The sequence below is a fragment of the Oryx dammah genome, unplaced genomic scaffold (assembly GCF_014754425.2).
Source record: "Oryx dammah isolate SB20612 unplaced genomic scaffold, SCBI_Odam_1.1 HiC_scaffold_20, whole genome shotgun sequence".
Classification (NCBI taxonomy): domain Eukaryota; kingdom Metazoa; phylum Chordata; class Mammalia; order Artiodactyla; family Bovidae; genus Oryx; species Oryx dammah.
This window is the reverse complement of record NW_024070204.1, coordinates 51,180,280-51,203,100: the sequence shown is the minus strand read 5'-3', so window position 1 is coordinate 51,203,100 and position 22,821 is coordinate 51,180,280. Positions and strand designations below refer to the sequence as shown.

At 40.5% G+C, this 22,821-nt stretch overlaps 1 protein-coding gene across 1 annotated transcript in view; it reads left to right on the top strand.

The window, feature by feature from the left end:
• Positions 1-22,821, top strand: part of PDE4D (phosphodiesterase 4D) — a 377,805-nt gene that overhangs the window by 118,772 nt on the left and 236,212 nt on the right. The window contains exon 2 of the mRNA XM_040262566.1: positions 22,574-22,765. Within this exon, the coding sequence (XP_040118500.1) occupies positions 22,574-22,765 (192 nt within the window). The remainder of the gene's footprint in view (positions 1-22,573; positions 22,766-22,821) is intronic.

Below are 22,821 nucleotides of genomic sequence, written 5' to 3'. Positions count from 1 at the left end.
AGACTCCCTGTCCCTGGGATTCTCCAGGCAAGAACACTGGAGTGGGTTTCCATTTCCTTTAATGCTCTTTTATTGATATTTTTACTTGAAAAGCCTCTTGTTTTCATGGTAGGTGGACTATCCTTAACTGGTTTTAACTTTGTCCCCATTTCATAGCAGACATTCCTAACTTGGAATCTACAAAGAGACTTTCAGTTCAGTTCAGTTCAGTTCAGTCGCTCAGTCATGTCCGACTCTTTGTGACCCCATGAATCACAGCACACCAGGACTCCGTGTCCATCACCAACTCCCGGAGTTCACTCAGACTCACATCGATCGAGTCAGTGATGCCATCCAGCCATCTCATCCTCGGTCGTCCCCTTCTCCTCCTGCCCCAATCCCTCCCAGCATCAGAGTCTTTTCCAGTGAGTTAACTCTTCTCATGAGGTGGCCAAAGTATTGGAGTTTCAGCTTTAGCATCATTTCTTCCAAAGAAATCCCAGGGTTGATCTCCTTCAGAATGGACTGGTTGGATCTCCTTGCAGTCCAAGGGACTCTCAAGAGTCTTCTCCAACACCACAGTTCAAACGCATCAATTCTTCGGCACTCAGCCTTCTTCACAGTCCAACTCTCACATCCATACATGACCACTGGAAAAACCATAGCCTTGACTAGATGGACCTTAGTCGGCAAAGTAATATCTCTGCTTTTGAATATGCTAAGGATCTGTAACTCCCTTAAAATAATAATAGTAAAAATTTACAAATCACTCATCATCCCACTACACATGATTTATCTTATTTAAACCTCATCATGGTCCTACCGAATAGGTAGTGTTTTTATTTCCATTTTTGAAGATAAGGAAAATAAAGTTTAATATCTTGCAGAAAGTCTGTAAGTATGCAGCAGCAGAGTAAGGGTTTTAATCCAGGCTGTCTGGATCCAGGCTAAAATTCATAGGCTTAACCACTAGGCCATACTGAACTTTATGGAATTATTTCCAAAAGGGTGTGTGGGTGTGTTCGAAAAAAATTTTTTTTTCCAAAAAGCTTACATTTCTGGAGACTTTCAAGTCATTTTATTCTTAAGAGGATCTCTTTTCTTTGAACTGTAGTTTATAATGTCATGTTAGTTTCAGATGTTCAACACAGTGATTCAGATAGAGGTATTCTTTTTCAGATTCTTTTCTCTTATTGTGTATTGCAAAATATTGAGTATAGTCCCTGTGCTATACAGTAGGTCCTTGTTGCTATCTCTGAGCTCTAAAATTTGAAACCCTCTGCTATCTAGTTGCTACATATATGGACATTTATTAGAATGACCTGAGTAAAAACAATCTGTTCTATACCTGTGGGGAATCTGTACTTGAGTTATCAATTGAACCATTTGGTTTGTTCACCAGGAAGGTCTACAGGTCTGGAGCCAAGAGTCCAGTGCTTCCAGACCTGCATCACTCCTTTCCCCTGCCATCTGACCACATCTCTCCCAGGAGCACAACGCAGGTTGATATCAGCTTTGAAAATAAAATCTGTGTCACTCATGAAATATCCAGAGAACTTGGAAAACTGCAGGAAACTCAGAAGCCGGTGGGCTCAGGGGCAAAGAAGTCATAAATTCACAACCACCTCCACCCCCCATTTAGCTTTATCATATCTTGCCAAAACTGGCATGGAATGGAATGTGTTATTCAAGAGTAAAGAATTTTCAATTGGTTTATTGTAGTGAAATTTGCTTTTTTTGGAACCAGGATCAAAGTCATGTCTTCTCTGCTCTAACAAAGGCACAGCCACATAAAAGGAAAGTCTTAGAATCTGAGCAATAATAAGATTATGTTGTGATATAATCTGTAAATATACCAACACCACCCTTAAGAATATAATCGGACCCCCTGAACAGAGGAGGTTGTATGTTGGCCATTAATTTCAATCACTGGAAGGGTTGCAAATCTTAATTTCATTAGTGTTTCACTGGCCTCAAGATTAATGCAATGAGCCAAATTATAACCATCTTATTAAAATATGGGAAATTTCAGTGTATTTAAGTAGAAAAGAACAAAAAGGGAATTAACATTTATTGAACGCATATCACTTTCAAAATACTGTCTTGGGTGCTTTAATATTCATTAACTCATTTTGGTTTTCTACATGTAAGTGATTTATAATCCCTTTTCAACAAGTGTGGAAGCTCAGCTGAGAGAGTCTAAGGAGCCTTGCTTAAGGTCCCAAAGCTGGCAGGGAACTGAGCCTCTTCACAACCAGATCTGATTCCAAAGTCCATGCTCTTTCTACTAAGATATGATATTTGAGGGGAGCTAAATAGCATTGGGGAACCTAGTTTTGATCAATTGCATCAGTATTTGATAAAACCACTGGATCCTAGAGAAGCCATGAAATAGAGTGGATATAAACTTGGATTTCAGGCAGGTTACTTAACTTCTTTGAGCACCATTTCTTTATCTAGCATGTTGTGCTGTGCTCAGTCACTCAGTGGTTTCTGACTCTTTGTGACCCTATGGACTGTAGCCCACCAGGCTCCTCTATCCACAGGATTCTCCAGGCAAGAATACTGGGATGAGTTGCCCTTTTCCAGAGGATCTTCCCAACCCAGGGATCAAACCTGTGTCTCCTGCATCACAGGCAAATTCTTCACCCACTGAGCTATCTGAGAACCTACCTAGCACAGTAATAAAAATCAAATTTTAAGATCCATTTTAGATGGATCTAAAATGCTGAGAATAGTCTATCCTCTGTTGTTTTTGTCTATTGTTATTATTGTGTTATCCTTGGAAGAAGGCCCATCAAACAGGGCAGTAGGATCCCCATGGACAATAAATCTCCCACTGTGTGGGCTGTCTGGAAGAGCTCACCTTTGGGAGCTGCTAGAATATCAGCTCTAATTCTGTCAGGGATGCAGTGGCAGAGAGCAGGGTGGAGGAGAGCTTGACAGATCCTCCGGTCTCCAGTGCAGAGAAGTGTCATCAGAGTAATCAGTGTTAAAGCTTGAGAGATGCTGAAGTCCACACTGTCTCCCAGGGACATCAGCCAAAGTTTGAAGCATCCAGGAGAAAGTATCAGTATAGCAACACATAATGGTTAGAGCACTGATATTTAGACCCCATATGGTAGGTTTAGGGCTTCCCCCCTAGCTCAAATGGTAAATAATCCACCTGCAGTGCAGGAAACCCTGGTTCAATTCCTGCGTCAGGAAGTTCCCCTGGAGAAGAGATAGGCTACCCACTCCAGTATTCTTGGGCTTCCCTGTTGGCCAGATGCCTGCAGTGTGGGAGACCAGGGTTCAATCCCTGGGTTAGGAAGATCCCCTGGAGGAGGGCACAGCAACCCACTCCAGTATTCTAGCCTGGAGAATCCCTCTGGACAGAGGAGCCTGGCAGGCTACAGTCCATGGGGTTGCAAAGAGTCATACTCAACTGAGTGACTAAGCACACACATGGTAGATTTAATTCTGGGCTCCCAAAATTGTGAAATTATAAAATTGCCTATTTTACTTTTCCAAACAGAACTCCAGCAAGAATATTGAGAAAACCCTTCTTCTGTAGTTACACTCTCATTCATGTTTGCCATTGCTCATGTGTATGTGTGTGTGTGTGTGTGTGTGTGTGCACGCATGCACTCAGTTTGTCCACCTCTGAGACCCCATGGACTGTAGCCTGTCAGGCTCCTCTGTCCATGGAATTTTCAAGGCAAGAATACTGGAGTGGGTTGCCATTTCCTTCTCCAGGGGATCTTTCCAACCCAGGGATCAAACCCACCTCTTTTGTGTCTCTTGCATTGGCAGACAGGTTCTTTACCACACTACCACCTGGGAGGCCTTTGCCATTGCTCAGGTGGTGTTTATTTTGGTAACAGGAATACCTGACCTTCCAGAGGCAATTTAATCTCCATAGTTCCAAAGATTCTCTCTCTGCAATAAATAGCTCAGGTTTCTAGTGATTCCCGAGGACGTGGATCTCAAATTATTTACCATATTATAGTCAAAAATATCTTTGCTCTTCCTTCCTACTATATACAAGACTGGAGAATGAAAGAGATGATAACACGTTGCTTTATGTGCTTTGACATTTCCAGTGTATATATTTTTGTCATTATAATCTTTAACTTTGGTGAAACAGGTAAGAGATTTTCCAGGTGAAGTAGAGCCTGTGACATAGTATTCAAAAGGAATAATTCTGATTCTGGAAAACTCTTTCTAAAGGACGGCACCCTTTATCTCCTTCCTGTTCTTTCTGTTTGGTGGTGGGATGGGGAAAGGAAGAGGCAGATTCAGAAACGTCAAGTGAGAACGTCAAAGGCAGTAACTGGAGCTGTTCTACGAAGGTCAAAGGACTTTGTTTCCTATTCCATTCATAAATCCATGAGAACAGATATCTCATTGTGTTTAAATACAAAATGCACACTCCCATTTCTTTTTTCTATAAAAAACAAAACAAAATGTGAGTTCTCACCTGTTGTCCAGATGTTCATCTGATTACCGTTATCTACTAATCCATATAGAAATAGCCGGGTTACAGTGTGCCTTTTGTTCCTGTTTTGTAAGAGTTATTAGTGCATTTGGTTGAGAAGCACAAAGGCCAGTTGAGCACATACCAGCTACAGTGCTAGATACTTATTTTCTCCATTTCATGGAGGGAAACTGAGGCATGGAGAAGTTGAGTAACTTGGCCAAGCTCACATGGCTAAGAAGAGAGAAAATTAAGTTTTGAACCCAGACAGCCTAAACCATGTGTTATTTCTTTTAATGAATTTTTTTTATTGAAAGTATAGGTGATTTACAATGTTGTGTTAGTTGCGAGTGTTTAGCAAAATGATTTAGATTCTTCTTTTCTGAATCATATTTTTCCCTTACAGGTTATTACAAAACATTGAGTAGCGTTTCCTATGCTATGCAGTAGGCCCTTGTCAGTTACTTGCATTATATGTAGATATGTGAACTCCTAATGTATCCCTCCCCTTTCTGCTTTCACTTTGGTAGCCATAAGCTTGTTTTCTATGTCTGTGGGTTTGTTTCAGTTTTGTATATAAGTTCATTTGTATACATTTTTTGATTCCACATGTAAGGTATATCATATGATATTTGTCTTTCTCTGTCTGGCCTTCTTCACGCATTATGATCTCCCCTAGGTCGATCTGTGTTGTTGCAAATGTGTAATTTCATTCTTTTTTATGGCTGAGCAATATTCCATTATATATACATAGGTATATATTTTTCTCTGAAGATGAGAGGTTAAATTCTCAGGAATAAACATACCCACCCCAGGTAGACATATGCACAGAACTCAGACACAACTGACAGAATGACCGCCTCATACACAGTAACAAGCCAGCATATATAATGATACTTGCTCTGTGCACACACTGGAGAAGGTGCATATTCAAATTTGATGCAGTGGAGTTCACACACCTGTGCTCACACACGTACAGTATTATTTCCTCATGCAGGAGATGAGAAAGGAGATGTTCAGGCATATTAAGCTGTTCCACATTGTCCAGCTAACAAGGGATAATTCAAGATGCAAGCAGGTTTCTCTGTCATGGAATACCATCATGTTCCCACTGAGCCTGATGCCTGCTGTCTGCAGTCATTCATGCACTCAACATTTAGTATCCATTTACTGAGCACCTGCTATTTCTAATGCCTCAGCATGCAGTATAGGAAAAACAGAAGATTGAAATTCACAGGATCTAGGTTTGAATTTCTGCTCCATCATTAAATCATCAAGTTGAGTTACAGTTTCATCATCTATAAAATAGGGGTGAATGATAATATATATCTCATAGAAATGTCATTAAGAGCAAATGAAGTTATATATATATAAATATTTCGTATATAACAAAACACTTGTAAAACTTATTCTTATTATGATTACAGGAAGGGGTATGTATGCAGCCTCCCAACCTCAAATAGTGGGAGAGAGGCATCTGATAAGGGGAGAGATGTTTCTGAAGCCTGTTGCAGTACTCCACGAAATATTGCTTTAGTGAGGACCTGAGTAACTTTTGGAATTGCAGGAGCAAGAATTAGAGGCATATTAGACATTGGTTCATCCATGTGGAGCTTCAGAGAGCAAAATAGATTTCATGGGTAGCAATAGGTAGGGCTCCCATAAAACTTTATTATCTGTAAAATATACTCTGTGTATTGAGAACAGCAGGGGCAAAAGTAACTTTGGAGGGGCCAGAGATGAAGTTGGGGAGGGAGTTGGGACCAGACTTTAATTCAAATGCCATGATAAAGAATTTTAATCTAGTGTTGTAGGCAAGAGTAGTTATTCAAGGAAGTAACAAAAATCTCAATTTCCCACCACATCAAGTTATCTCCGGTTGCCATCTTTCCCTGCTTCTTTCTTCCTCTTCCCCTCTTCCTTTTTCTCCGTTTTTCTTGCTTCCATTCAACCACACACAAAATGCCCACAGCAATGTAGGAGACAGAGTAACACAGCAGACCAGTGGGCAGGAAGCAGCTATGACAGCTGCATTGAAAACAGCACTGGCTCTAGATCCTCTGCTTCCCTGGAGGGTGGAGACCAGATTTATGAGCTGAGTTCAGTGCCAGGCAGTTGAAATCAGGAATGTTAAAGCTGAAAGAGGTCTTGGAGACAGATCTAGTCTTCCTAACTTGCCAAGACATCAAATTACGTGAACACTGTTTTAAAAAGAGATATTCCTGGGTCCAATCCTAGATTACTGACTCAGAGTATCCAGAAAGAGGCCTGAGAATCTGTGGTTTTCGAAGTCTTTCCAAAGTGATACATGCAGAGCAGTAGTTGAGAATGATTGGTAGTCAATCTCTTAATTTTATTTATTAAACTCTTTATTTTGTATTGGAATATAGCTGATTAAGAGTAGCCTGGACGGGAGAGGAGTTTGGGAGAAAATGGATACATGTATATGTAGGGCTGAGTCCCTTCTCTGTCTCCTTGAATCTCTTTATTTTATTGGTAAAATCCCAGAAAAGTCTAGAGGTTTGCCAGTGTCAAAACTAGTCAGTAGCAGAGTTAGAACTCAAAATCGAGGTTCGCAATTCCCAATCCAGTACTGGAGCCCAAGGTCAGTTGTCACCTTTTTGCTGGAGAAAAGTATGTTTCTTTTTTGTCATCTACTCTTTCAGTATGAATTTGGAACCTCTTTGTCTCATAAAACTAGTCTGTATTGTGTTTAACTTTAACCTCAAGGTGGTTTGCTACATCTTTCCCAAGTATTATTAAACATTTACCAGACATTTAAGGCATCACAGTGTGGTCAGGGTGATTAGCAAAGTTAACAAAGTGGAGTGAGTGAGTGAATTTGCTCGGTCGTGTCCGACTCTCTGCAGCCCCATGGACTGTAGCAGCCTACCACGCTCCTCTGTCCATGGGATTTTCCAGGGAAGAGTACTGGAGTGGGTTGCCATTTCCTTCTCCAGAGGATCTTCCTGACCCAGGGATTGAACCCAGGTCTTCCGCATTGTAGGCAGATGTTTTACCATCTGAGCCACCAGGGGAGTCCAACAAAGTGGAGGACCCGTATTTTAATTCCTTTCAGGTTTTGTCATACTTTAATATTTAGAGATACGTAAACACATCCCTTCGTGTCAGCAAAATGTCATGTTTTACACAAAGATTTTGAACATTATGCTCAAGGCAGCTAGATGATATCTCAAAGTAAGTTCTAATAGGGCACATTAAAGATTGTGTTTTTGTTTCAGACTCTATGAAGTTAAAACTAATCCAGTGGTTCAATCCTCCTTTTAAGTCTTTAGTCGGAAGACCAGAAGATTTTGGTTTGAGTCATAATTCAATCACTTAAATCAATAAGACTCTGGATAAACCATTACTCTCCTTCCTGAGTCTTGGTTTCTTTTTGTAAATGAAGATAAGCCTCTTCAACCCTCCCCACCGCTGCCACTGCCCAGGGTCACCCTGTGAATTTCACTGAACCGTGACAGTGGAAGGGCTTTAGAAACAATGAGGGGCTAGGAGGGAGAGGCATGGGAAGGAGGGGCCTTTGGGAGAGATTCTTCTGTTTCCCCAGGAAGGGTCATTGTAGTCCAGCTCACCAAAGGCACAGATGGAGCTTAGGGACAAGGCAAATGGCTGAAGCACCCATGGCATCCAGAGAGATTATTTCCATGTGGCCTGAAGGGCCAAGTGCGTTAGTGGGATTAGTGGCAAACATAGTATTCAAACTCATAATTACATTGCAAGTTTAAAGGACAGCTGTGTACAAGGAAGCCAAGAACAGAATAAGCATACATGTGGTTTGGATTTTTTCCTTGTGTCAAATTTAATTTCTAGGTCTAAACTTTATAGGAAAAGAAAAAGAAGGGTAAAATCACATTTTAAGATTTTTTTTTTTTTTAAGTTTTAGAGGGGAAAAAAAATAACACAACTGAATGAATGCTTTCAAAAACTCTGATTTTGATTTCAAGAAGTATCTGCATTTCTTGGTCCCTCCCTTTTTTTTAATCTGGTCAAAATTAAAATTTAAAGATCAGCAAAATATATGAATATGTTTGGATTTTTTTCTTCCAACATAAGTTTAAACATCTGATATCTATTCTTTTTATAGCTTATTGTATGAAAAATTATAGAATTTATTTTATAAGATACCTGTTCTGTAAAGGCAAACACATTTTAAATTAGATTATCCGCCAGTGGTACTGATTTTGTACAGGACAGGCTGGAGATTCCCTGGTGACTCACACAGTAAAGAATCTGCCTGCAGTGCAGGAGACCTAGGTTCAATCCCTAGGTCAGGAAGATCCCCTGGAGAAGGGAATAGCTACCTACTCCAACATTCTTTCCCGGAAAATTCCATGGATAGAGGAGCCTGGTGGGCTATAGAGTCCATGGAGTCACAAAGGGTCGGACACGACTGGGTGTCTAGCACTTTCACTTTGAGGCTGGAGATTAAGGTTTATTTACATATTTACACTATGGTGATACAATGAAGTACTAAAATTTTACATGCCTGGAATCAAAACAAGTACAGTTCCTATTAGGAAATAATGTATCTGAGGATTCTGGCATGACCATCTGTAGCCAGTTAGAGAAATCTTTGCTAGATTGAAAGGCTGTGCCATTACAAACGGCCTTGTTTACACTGTACTTAGAGCTTCATGTACCATTTTGGACTCCTCATTAAAAAAGCATAAGTCATTTTTAAAAAGGAGTATAAATGGGAAATAATACAAATGGGAGACAAGATTGTACAAAATAAATTCTACAAAAATGAAAAAAAAAGACAACAGGCAAAATTGAATAGAATCCATCCAGAAAAGAGGCCAGTTGGCACAATCAGATGATTATATATAAATATTTGAGATCTATCACTGCATGAAAATGAAAGGAATTTTTATAGCTAAAGAAGTAAAATCCGACTTTTAAAAGAGTTTAAAAACATAGCAAAGGATCTCAAAAAAACAAAGCAAAGGAGGTCAGCAGTGACAGCCGTGTATTTTTCTCAACTATGGACTTGGCACATCAATAGGATTTATGAACACTATCACCAGGAATTTGGTTGTACTGAAGGAAAAAAAAGTCTTATTTTAATTTAGGAGTAGAAATTCAGTGCAACCACTATAGTACTTGTGTCTTCTCAATGCACTCCATTTCTTCCCAGTGAAGTGAAAAGAAGTAAAAATGTTAGTCGCTCAGTTGTGTCCAACTCTTTGGGACCTCATTGACTAGCCTGCCAGGCTTCTCTCTCCATGGAATTCTCCAGGCAAGAATACCTCCCTTCTCCAGGGGATCTTTCCAACCCAGGGATCGAACCTATGTCTCCTGCACTGTAGGCAGATTCTTTACAATCTGAGCCACCAGGGAACTCCACATTGGTGCCTGGCAATACTAGGTGCTTAATGAATATTTGCAGAAACTACTTCATCACCTTCAGGATGTGGCGATATCTTAAGTACAGTGTAAACAAGGCCATTTGTAATGGCACAGCCTTTCAATCTAGCAAAGATTTCTCTAACTGGCTACAGCAGATGGTCATGCCAGAATCCTCAGATACATTATTTCCTAATAGGAACTGTACTTGTTTTGATTCCAGGCATGTAAAATTTTAGTACTTCATTGTATCACCATAGTGTAAATATGTAAATAAACCTTAATCTCCAGCCTCAAAGTGAAAGTGTTAGACACCCAGTCGTGTCCGACCCTTTGTGACTCCATGGACTCTATAGCCCACCAGGCTCCTCTATCCATGGAATTTTCCGGGAAAGAATGTTGGAGTAGGTAGCTATTCCCTTCTCCAGGGGATCTTCCTGACCTAGGGATTGAACCTAGGTCTCCTGCACTGCAGGCAGATTCTTTACTGTGTGAGTCACCAGGGAATCTCCAGCCTGTCCTGTACAAAATCAGTACCACTGGCAGATAATCTAATTTAAAATGTGTTTGCCTGTACAGAACAGGTATCTTATAAAATAAATTCTATAATTTTTTATACATTAAGCTATAAAAAAGAATAGATGTTTAAACTTATGTTGGAAGGAAAAAAATCCAAACATATTCATATACTTTGCTGATCTTTAAATTTTAATTTCGACCAGATTTGATCATTTGAGTTTGATCTCTAGGGTGAAATGAAATATTTTTCATAGCAAAAATGCCTTGATATTCAGTGAAGGGAAGCCCAAACTAGACAACACTCCATTTTGTTTGAAGCCATACAGCCCAGAGAATGTCCCAGGTAACTCTCTCCTCCTCCTAGAGAAGACCATCTGGCTCTAGAAGGGCATTTAGTCTATGAGTTTAGAACAGGACGGATGGCCCTAGGCATCTGCACCAACCTATATCATTCCCAGTACAAAAAACCAGCTCAGCTCTGATTCCATTGCAAATGAACTAGATAACGGTGATGAGTGGTTCTAGTCTACATTTGGGTAAGTTATGAACTTACCCAGGATTTCTAGAACTTGTTTTCAGACTCTGGTCCGTATACTCCTAGAAATGTATACATTCAGATTGTCAGTTTGGTCTGGAGTCCCGTTCAAAGCAAAACAAGCCTAGTTTCTAAGACCTTCTTGACTCCAGTGGAGCATGGATCCGAATCCCTGGAGAAGGCAACTCCTTGTCTGTGATCCACAGACAGACTCATGTTCAACTGGCCCTCCCTAGCTTTCCTGATTTTCATCAATGCAAAACAGAACCAGACCTTCCCTCTTTACAGAACAACCACCACTGTGTGTAATGGCTATGAACGCATTCTCCAACACTTCTTTAGCACTAGATGATAAGAAATGTCTTCATGAAAATAAGCAGAACCAAGGAACGTTAAAGAGAAAAATCTCAACCAAGTATGAATACAGTAGAATTTAAAGAGGCAGAGTTTTACTTGGGCCTCAATGGGGTGCCTTTTTTTTTTTTTTAAAGTCAGTTCATTTTTCACCAAGTAACTATCTAGGGTGGTGTGTAGGAAAACAGCTCTCTTCCTTGCTGTCATTTGGGGACCAGGATCCTTTCATTTGTGTTCCTCCCATCCTTTGTCGCTGCAGAACCTTCAGCATCCAACTAGGAGAAGCAGAAAGAACAACCCATAGCCAGGCACTCAGGAGGAATTCTGAGCCAGTCCTGGAAGTGGCATGTGAGATTTCTGGTCATATCTATCCCTTACATGACCAAATTTAATTGCAGAAGAAGTGTAGAAATGAGGACTTCTTGACTGCCTAGGAATAAGCAGAGACTGGAATTTGGCAGATGGCGAGCATAATTTGCTATATTCACGGCTTTGATTGTTGAATTCTATGTTTTTCCAACGTTCTGTTGTCTTTAGTCAGGATTATAAAACCATTTCAAGGAAATATAAAAAAATATATATCTTTACTCTTCAAAATCATTGTTGGAGTGGATCAGTCCCACAGCTGTTTGGCAGTCCATGTCAATGTCTTAAAACATTTGAAGGATCATTTACAAGTTCGTATGATTCACCTCATATAAGATATCACAAAGGAAAGCAAATATCAGTAGGTTCATAGCACAATGAATCATAGACTGTTTGGTGTGGGCATTTACATCTGTGTCTTTATTCTCTGTGATATATTTTAAAGAATTGTGAAAGCACTGATCCTGTATAACCATCAGAACATTCTTACAATTGCTCTACCATGGTGAAATTGAAGAAATGGTATCTAATTCAGGCCACACGGCTCTCTGAAGCCCTTCCCTGTTCTCTTCCACTTTCATTAAAGTGGAAAAACCCATCTGTTTGGATCATTGAGGTTGGAAACTGAGTGATATCACTTCTCCAAAATAGATTTAATAGTATGGCTTGGTTAATTGTTTCCTGACCTGTTTGAGGGAGAGTCCAGACTCAGAGAAAAACATGGTGTATAAATTTTCGTATTCAATAGTGGCAAAGAGTCAGATTTGCATTATATTTTTAAAGGCAATTTTGGTAGAACTATTACAGTTTTTGTTTTCAGTTATTATAAGACTTATCTAGACATTTAATCTACTTAATATATGATATTTAATGATACTTTCACAAAGGACTTATTAATATTTGATCATTATTATTCATCCAATTAAGCCATTTGAAAATTAATTCTTAATAAGTCTAAATATGTGAATAGCCAGAAATGAGATTGAGAACCACGTTTTAAAGTCCACTTCTCAAAGAGAAAATCATGATCTCTGTAGAGACATATGGTTTAAAAAAGATCCTTCTCAGACATTCAAAGGGATTCTAGCATCCTAGGTGGGATCACTCATCTGGAAGAAGGAGCATAAGCATATAGCAAGCAAAGTTATGAAAAGTATGGGTACGCTTTGGAAACTTTTTGGCTATCAAAAAAATTAAGAAAGAAAAGAATTAGGAAAAAACTAGCCTTAATAATAATGTATCTTTTAGGGAAAAAATATGATGCCACATTCCCATTTTCAGTCATTCCATTGTTTCCCTGTCCTTTCCCATTCTGTTATGGCCCCAGATGCACAGGGAAACGAATGAAGGTCAAGCTTAGAGCCCTTCACTGGCTCGGCTCCATTCTAAGTTCTAGAAGAAAGGCTTAATAACCACATAGTTACAGATTTTGTAAAATTTGCAAAAGTAAGAACTTGGAGGGGCATTACTTTTCTCAAAACAGACTCTCAAAGTGCCATGGAGCCAGGTTCCTACCCCTGATTCCATGGCTGACTGGAGGGCAGACAGGAAGATGTTCAAGACAGATTCTATTAAATGGTGGCAAATCCTATTTTTTTTATATGGCCCCTTTATTTTTTCGTAGCTTTATTGAGATATCATTGACATATGACATTATGTAAGTTTAAGGTGTACAAGTAGTGATTCTGTATTGTGTATATTGCAAAATGATTACCACAAAAAGGTTTTAACACATTCATCACCTCAAACAGTGACAGCTGTGCGTATGGTGAAAACTTTAAAAATATGCTCTCTTAGCAATTTTCAAATTCTGTGCTGTATTAACTACAGTTACAATGTTGTACATTATATCCCTGAACTTATTCATCTTACTACTGGAAGTTTCTGCCCTTTAACCACCACTACCCCTTCTCCCAGCCCCCAACAACCACTAGTCTATTCTCTGGTGTCTGTGGGCTTCTTTTGGATTATGCATATAAATCAGATCATACAGTATTTGTCTTTCTCTTTCCGACTTATTAACTCAGTGTGATTGCCCTCAAAATTCATCCATGTTATTATAAGCAGCAGAATTTGTTTCTCTTCTTCATAGCTGAATAATATTCATTCCATATATGTGTGTGTGTTTCTTTATCTATTCATTAGTCATTGGACTCTTAGGCTGTTTCCATATCTTGACTATTGTAAATAGTGCTACAGTGAACATACCTCTTCAAGATAGTGGTTTTATTTCCTTTGGATATTATATACCCGGAATTGGAATTGCTGATTCATATGGTAGTTCTATTAATTTCTTGAGGAACCTCCATACTGCTTTCCATAGGGACCATACCAACAAACATTTCCTTCAACAATATACAAGAGTTTCTCTCACTAGGAGGCTAGGAAAGGCTAGATTAGAGTGGCAGTTTTCAGTAGAGTAGTCTGGGAATATCTCATCATGCAGGTGGCATTGGACTGGTACCTGGGTCAAGAATATTCTGGCTAATGCCAAGGCTCTGGGCAGGGAGTGCTCACATGTGTTCAAGGAACAACCAGGGATAGAAGAGGCTGAGATTATCCTACTAAGTGAAACAAGTCACAAAGACAAATACCATATGATATCACTTATATGTGGATTCTAAAATATGACACAAATTTAAATGAGCCTGTCTATGAAACAGGGGCTTCCCGGGTAGTGCTAGTAATAAAGAACCTGCCTGCCAGTGCAGGAGACATGAGATGCAGGTCTGATCTCTGGGTCAGGAAGATCCCCTGCAGGAGGGCATGGCAACCCACTCCAGTATTCCTGCCTGGAGAATCCCAAGGACAGAGGCGCCTAGTGGCCTACAGTCCGTAGGGTCGCAAAGAGTCGGACACGACTGAAGCGACTTAGCATCTATGAAACAGAGCCACAGACACAGAGAGTAGACTGGTGGTTGCTGTGGAGAGGGAGTGGTTTGAGGGAGGGTGGAGTGGGAGGTTGGGGTTAATAAATGTAAACCTTTATCTACAGAATGGAAAAACAACGGCTCTTACTGTATAGCACAGAGTACTATATATGGTATGCCATGATAAACTATAATGAAAAAGAATATTAAAAATGTATATATTTATATGTATAACTGCATCACTTTGCTGTACAGCAGAAAGTAACACAGCATCATAAATCAACTATACTTCAATAATTAAAACAAAATCATCTATAAACCTCAAGTAAAATAATTCTGAGTTTGAGCTTTTTACATTTTAGATTGAACGTTTTAGAAAAATCAGCCTTTTGCCATCCCGTTCGGCAAAAACTTACAAAGCAAGTCCAGCTTGTCCCTTTTGGCCTCCAACCCAAACATTAAACTCACGCCATCATTTTCAACTTGACTCTCTCTATTGGTCTCTGTGACTCAGGAGTGTCATGGGCATGTCAGAAACAAATACTGTGTTCCCTGAGATCATTTGGTATTTTTACCCATAAAGAAGCGTACAGCTTTCCCCTATGTGTCACGCTTTTGTTTATAAAAAATGATCTGTGAAAACAAAGGGTAAAATTACACATCCTTCATGCAAATATACATATTATGCAAGGTAACATGCACAGTGTCACTTACTTTCTAATTTACTAACGTCCCGAATACTAGGCGCTCTTATGATGTCCTATGCAAATTTGAAATGGAGTTTGGGGATTGATTTGAGGAAAATCGCCATTCGTGCACCTCTCTGTAGAATACTGTTTTCTACAATCCTATCTCTATAGATAACCCTAGCAAAGTAAATATTAAGGTAGGGAATTGGAAGAAGCAGTATTTTCTTTACTCCAGAGAAGGTATTAGATCTGCAAGAAATTCCTGAATGGAAAATATCACTGGTGTTGGTTGGAAACAGGTTTCATAGCCTTGTAGTATTGATAACAGTGGGTAAAACACTTATTATATACAGAAAAAAAATTTTAAATAATTATCCAACTCTGCTTACATTTCATTAAGCTTGGGGGCAAATCAGCCCCCTCATCCTGAATGGTAAAGCACCAAAATGGATTCCGTCATAGAGCCAACGGCATGGGCTACCATATGCAAAAGAGTCAGGTATAGGAAAATAAACAGCAGTGTAATTGTGCAGCGAGTATAGGTACCAAGCTACACCCAGTGGCCTGGTATCTGAAGGACTGTTCCTGCTTATTCTTTTTGCCTGGATCCCCACCCAGGATGTTGGGGTTTCCACGCCTTCCACGTTCCTAGCAGGAAATTGTTCTTTTTCTTCAGTGAGGAATATCTAGAGAAAAATCAACAGTCTCCACCCTCTCCCTGGATGTTATCACACTGGGATTACAGAGTGGGGTGGAGACACACAGCTAAGTTGTAAAAGCAGCTCAAGTGGTGAGAGCAGTCTGGCTCCAGCACCTGTCACCGCAACTGATTGCCAAGGTTGATTCCAGCCCTCAGTTCCCCCTGTCCCCGACCCCACCCTCCCCAGTAGGTTCTTCCCCAGGCAGCATACTCAGGAACAATCTGGGTGGAAAGTCACCCTCAAAGCAAGAGTCATAACAACTGAGTAACAATAGATCCTATATATTGGGAAGTGCTAGCTGCCAGGCAGTGTGCTAAATGCTTTCTAAACGTTACATAGGGCCCTAAAACTAGATACTATAATTGTCCTTATCAGGAAAGGGAGGCTTAGTACAGCAACTGCCTAAGAGCATACAACTAGAAAAGTGGCAGAACCATGATTTGAAATTTAGACCATGTTTTCTAACTGAGACAGCATATTAAAAAGCAGAGATATTACTTCGTCAACAAAGGTCCGTCTAGTCAGGCTGTGGTTTTTCCAGTGGTCATGTATGGATGTGAGAGTTGGACTATAAAGAAAGCTGAGTGCAGAAGAATTGATGCTTTTGAACTGTGGTGTTGGAGAAGACTCTTGAGAGTCCCTTGGACTGCAAGGAGATTCAACCAGTCCATCCTAAAGGAGATCAGTCCTGGGTGTTCATTGGAAGGACTGATGTTGAAATGGAAACTCCAATATTTTGGCCACCTGATGCGAAGAGCTGACTCATTTGAAAAGACCCTGATGCTGGGAAAGACTGAAGGCAGGAGGAGAGGGGAACGACAGAGGATAAGATGGTTAGATGGCATCACCAACTCAATGGACATGGTTTGGGGTGGACTCTGGGAGTTGGTGATGGACAGGGAGGCCTGGTATGCTGTGGTTCGTGGGGTCACAAAGAGTCAGACATGACTGAGTGACTGAAATTTGCTTTGCTTTGCTTTCTAATTCCCAAGTGAATGTCCTGGAATATTTTTGGTTATCTCCCCACCTCCCAGTGGGAAGATCTCTGTTATCAGTGCACCCTTGTTGTTAATACAAAGCGACAGAAGCAGCTCTGAGATGTTCCTGGCATGGGTGGAGGCTTTTAGGGTTCCCTCCAGCATTCAGCATCTACTGGCTTCTCTCCAGGGTCTTCCCTGGTGGAGCTCTTCAGAGATGCTTTGGTAATGGGACATCTTTACTTTGGGGCTCCCTGAAGCGGCCCCACTGGACTCTTCATGAGTCTCACTTCCATCCAGCTCCATGCTGGGGATCAGTGTCGAGTATAAAGTCCTGATGGCCAGGCAACATGAGATGAGCTGTTCATCCATGAAAACAGCAGAACCATGATTCAGGAGAGACTCCACATTATGGCCAAGAAGAGATGCAAAATGCATAAACCAGGGGAGCAGGGTCTAAAATAAGGCCAAAAAGAGAGAAATGGCCCTAAGTGGACCGATGATTGCAAGGTCAGGAAACACGAAGTGTGGGAATAGTGACGCAGGCCAAAGGGAAGGTGGCTCAGGACATGTAGTCCAGTAATTGCACTGATTCAGAACAATGTAGAGAGCTGGGGAGCAGTTTGGTTGGTTGGTCAGTTTGCTTGTATTCTCTTTGGGGTTTTTGTTGTTGTTGTTGGCAGGTTCCACAGAAAGGGTCCTGAGTGGAGTGAAAGGTCACGAGTTGTGCCCAGTGCACAGAGCCTTCAGCAGTTCTAACTGCAGCAGGCTGGCAGGGCCACAACTCTTTACCACCCCTCTGCCTGCTGCAGACTCACCAACCCTCCCTGTTCCAAATGACTCTGGAAAGAAACCTACCACAGGGGTTATAACAGAGATTCTTTCGCACCTTACCATTGTGCTCATAACTGGAAAAATAGGGATCCTGCGAATTCCAAAACTGAGGCTCATAAAGACCAAGCCCCAGAATTAGCCTTGGCATGCTTGATCCATAAATTGATCAGAATGTTATTTTCAATGAGTTAACATTTGAAATTCTGTCAAAGTTAGGAAACTAAGAGATTTTTTTTTCTATTTTTGTAACAGATAACAGGAGGCTTTGCAATAGAGACATAAACATAGGGCCATTCTCCCAGGACCTGAAATCAGAAAGCTTGAGTTTAAAACCCACTTACAAACTGTATGGCCTTGAACGTGTCACTTAACATAGAGTCAGTTCTTTGTGACAGAGATTCCTCATTGGTCAAATGGAAAATATAGTGCCTACTTCAAAGGGTTACTGTGGGGATTTAATGAGATACCATATATATAAGGCACAGCACAATTCCTAGAGTGTTCTAGATGTTTTATTATCATCATTGTAATTATTATTTTCACCATCGTCATTTTACTCACTCTCCCTGCCTCTGTACTTACTTTCCCAAACTTCTGCTAATCTTATCCTTCAGTTCAGTTCAGTCGCTCAGTCATGTCCGACTCTTTGCGACCCCATGAACCACAGCACACCAGGCCTCCCTGTCCATCACCAACTCCGGAGTCCACCCAAACTCATGTCCATTGAGTCGGTGATGGCGTCTAACCATCTCATCCTCTGTCGTCCCTTTCTCCTTCTGCCCTCAATCTTTCCCAGCATCAGAGTCTTTTCAATGAGTCAGTTCTTCGCATCAGGTGGCCAAACTATTGGAGTTTCAGCTTCAGCACAGTCCTTCCAGTGACTATTCAGGACTGATTTCCTTTAGGATGGACTGGTTGGATCTCCTTGCAGTCCAGTCTTATCCTGGACTCCATCTAGTTGGCAGTGAGTCAAAGGAGGATTTATTATATTAAAGTGTTTGCCAAGAATGTGTTTGGCAAATTCACAAGTGACCTCTTTGGTACCAACATCTAAGATTAGGGTTACCCCTCATCTCCTACTTGTTTTATTAATAAAACCATGACATTGTTTATAAAGTTACATTTCAAAAATGAATAGCTTATTTGAAATCACCCATATTTTCAGCCTAAATAAAGTCTCAGTTAATTTGCTATCCACTGAATGAATTACTGCCTTGATGTGTTTTCAACCTAATCTCTTCCAGGAGAAGATCCTCAGTTCTAATATTTACAAAAGAGCTCATTTTTTAAAAAGTAAGAGTGAATACCTACTAACAGTGACCATTTTTAGGTCATTTTTAATCTGTAAATGGAGAAGGCAATGGCAACCCGCTCCAGTATGCTTGCCTGGAAAATCCCATGAACAGAGGGGCCTGGTGGGCTACAGTCCATGGGGTTGCGAAGAGTTGGACACAGCTGAGCGACTTCACTTTTATCTTTTCACTTCCATGCACTGGAGAAGGAAATGGCAACACACTCCAGTATTCTTGCTTGGAGAATCCCAGGGACAGCAGAGCCTGGTGGGCTGCCGTCCCTGGGGTCGCACAGAGCTGGACACAACTGACGGGACTTAGCAGCATCAATCTGTAAAGCTAATAATATTTCTTAGGCTAATGTGTTTTTATCTATATTTGGTAATCACTTCCTATGGACCTATAAGAGATTTTTTAAAAAATATTTAAAAGGTTGTTTTCATAAATCTTTAAGAAATAAATAGTTTTGAATTTTACGTGTATTTATAATAGATTTTCCTTAAGAAAACGATCTCCCTCTAGTGGACAAATTGTTATACTACAACCTGCCAAGAAAACTGTCAAAGCCCATAGACTATCCTGTATCAAGTGTTTTATGACCTATTAATAAATGTTTGGTGTTAATAGGTAATATAACTGTAAAAAAAGGTTAAAATTTTAAAGATACTTAGCAGTATTTTTTACAAAACTGATAGTGGAGAAATTTTTTTTAATTAAGACTTTCTTGATTTAATTGAAAACATAATAATAATACAAATTACTGATTTGGGAGTAATATTGGTATTTCCTCAGGTGAACTGAGAAGAACTGAACCACAAACCATGCTCCGATAGCTCTTATATACCTCTGTTTCTGCATGGTGTGAAAAGGGTACTTATCTTTTATTTTTTAAAACAGTAAGCACATTTTTATATTGAAGGGAAATAACGTAAACATGTGTTTTATATGTTCACATTAAAACCTCCTCATGCTGAAGAGCTGCCATGACTATCTCCTTAGAGCAGAAATCACCCTTTATCCTCTCCCGAAGCAGGGGTCTTTTATGTCTTTCAACTGTATACTGAATGCCTTCAAAATCCCTCTTTAAATACCATTCTTCCCTGAAGATTTCTTAGATATCCCTGCTTGGATTAATCTCATTGCCTTTATTTTTGTAACTCAGTGTGCTCATGGTAGGTATTTAATAAATGCTTGTTGAGTTAAGCATATCCAAGAAGAACTTGCCAGAGATCTGGTATAAGTCTCTTTAATAATTAGAAATCCTTTCCCTCTAGCCTTCCTCAGGACTGCTAAAATCCCAGATGCGTGAAGTGTCTGTCTGTCCATGTGCAACAGATGTCCATTTTTGGGTGTCACCTAGGACTTCCGTAGTAGTTCAGCTGGTGAAAAATCCGCATGCAGTGAAGGAGACCTGGGTTCGATTCCTGGGTTGGGAAGATCTCCTGGAGAACAGATAGGCTACCCACTCCAGTATTCTGGCCTGGAGAATTCCATGGACTATTCCATGGGGTCACGAAGAGTTGGACTGAGCGACTTTCACTTTCTTTTCATTGCTAACACACATTTGTGGTTTACACGATTATGCATTATAGCTGGGAGAACTTCAGGACTAGTAGATAATCCAGTTAGCTTGGTAGTAATAGTTTGTCGCTCAGTCGTGTCCGACTCTTTGCGACCCCATGGACTGTAGCCTACCAGGCTCCTCTCTCTATGGGATTCTCCAGGAAAGAGTACTGGAGTGGGTTGCCATTTCCTTCTCCAGGGAATCTTCCCGACCCAGGGATCGAACCCGAGTCTCCCGCATTCCAGGCAGACACTTTAACCTCTGAGCCACCAGGGAAGTTAGCTTGGTAACTTTGGTCAGTTAACCTTTCTAGGAGCTGGTGTCCTCGTCCATGAAATGAATCTGTTCAAGTAGATAATCTCTCAGTGTCCTTTAAGGACCAAATAAATGCATCTGTAAAGTGATAAAATTCTAAGAAAATTTTGAATTGAAAAACGTGTCTGTGACTGGCTAAGCTAGATTTTGAGTTTTTCCTCTGTGTGTGTGTGTGTGTGTGTGTGCTTTCTACTAGACGGAATGATTTAGAGTCAGTGTTCTCATTTGGTCATAGAATCATAGGCGATTCATGAAACATCAAGTATTTGGATAATTCTTCAACTTTGGCCTTCAGTCTTTGGGTCATAATACTACTATTAATCACTCCAGGAGCAAAAGAATATTTAAAAACTAGCTAGTTGATAGTTTAGATAAAGATTCTAATGGGGAAAACATTGATAACAACTGAGCTTGAATTCATTCATTCATTTACTCATTTAACAAGTTTTTAAACCACATACTTGCTGGGCTATCGTGAGCTAACATCCTCTTCTTATAGGAACGCACAAGAGTTGACTTCATTTTAATACTGGTTGATGCTTGACTAGAAAAACTCTGTAGAAGGTTTATCTCGGTTATAAAGTGTGTGATATCAAGAGTGGCATCTGTAGTTCTTTTCTCGCCAGACTCTCTATTGCTGAGCATTGTGCCTTTCATTCATTTGATCACTAGTTCAAACCACTTTTCTGAAGGGCCATGTGAGTGCTTAGAAAACCTAGAATCTTCGTTCTCAGCTCACAGGCTAGGAATGGAGATCACATGGAAATTATTTCCAGCTCCTTATAAACGCCACCAGTAGGGAGTGGGAATGAGTCTTGGGGGTGCAGAGGAAGGACGTCTCATGAAGCTCCGGGGTATCAAGTCAGTCTTCCCAGTGGAGGCTGAGCCATCAAGGACGAATAATGGTTAGGCAGGAGAGTGTAGTGCCGAGTAACTGGGGAGAAGGAGGTTAGGTAGTGAGACCCTGAGACAGGGAGGCGGTGGTTGAGCATGAAGGGAACGTGAATGGCTCGATGGGAGAGCGTTGCACGTCAAGGTTGGGAAAAGGGCTCATTGTCCTTGAGGACAGATGCCCATGACTCTGTCAGTTAGCCAAGGCATGTGACCTTTATTCTGGGGACAACAGTGAGCTACTGAAGACTTCTAGCTGATGAATTACATGGTCAGGTTTACATTTTAAGGAGAGTCATACAGGGTGAAAAATGGATTCAAGAGACTACTTTTAAAACTCTTATAATAATATAAGTGAGAGTTGATGGAATCTTGAACTTAATATGTTGGCAGTGGGGATGGAGGGAAGTGGCTACAGCAGAAATTTGTGATTCGATAGATGTTGGTAGGAATGGAGAAGCTACTCCGGAGAAGCTCAGCTTTGGGGAAACAAGCATATTAGACATGTCATGAGCACTTGTTGAATTGAACCCAAATATTTAGTAAATTACTATATAAAAGGACTTCTAAGGAGAACCAGTCTTTGCAGAATGGCTCCTTTTTACTGAGATTGCGTTCAGAGAGATCTATGTATCTTATATCTGGTCAGTTAGCAGAAATACTCAAAAGCTTGGGAAGGCAAGTGTATGAAGTCAGTGTGTTATTTTTCTTTTGTGTATTCTGGTTGGTACTATAATTTTTTTTAACCAAAGGAATCAGCTGCTAGGTTGCCTATTGTTACTTCCTAAAGTGAAATCTCCCTTTATTCAAACATCAGCGTGCAGTTCACCGCAATGTCATCCTTTCCTTCCTTGTTGACAGTTTCGATGTGGACAATGGCACGTCTTCAGGGCGCAGTCCCTTGGATCCCATGACCAGCCCGGGATCTGGGCTGATTCTCCAAGCAAATTTTGTCCACAGTCAGCGTCGGGAGTCCTTCCTGTACCGCTCCGACAGCGATTATGACCTCTCGCCAAAGTCCATGTCCCGGAACTCCTCCATTGCCAGTGACATGTAAGTATGAGGCTGAGCAAAGTGACAAGGCAGCTGTTAGAGGAAACCGAGTAAAT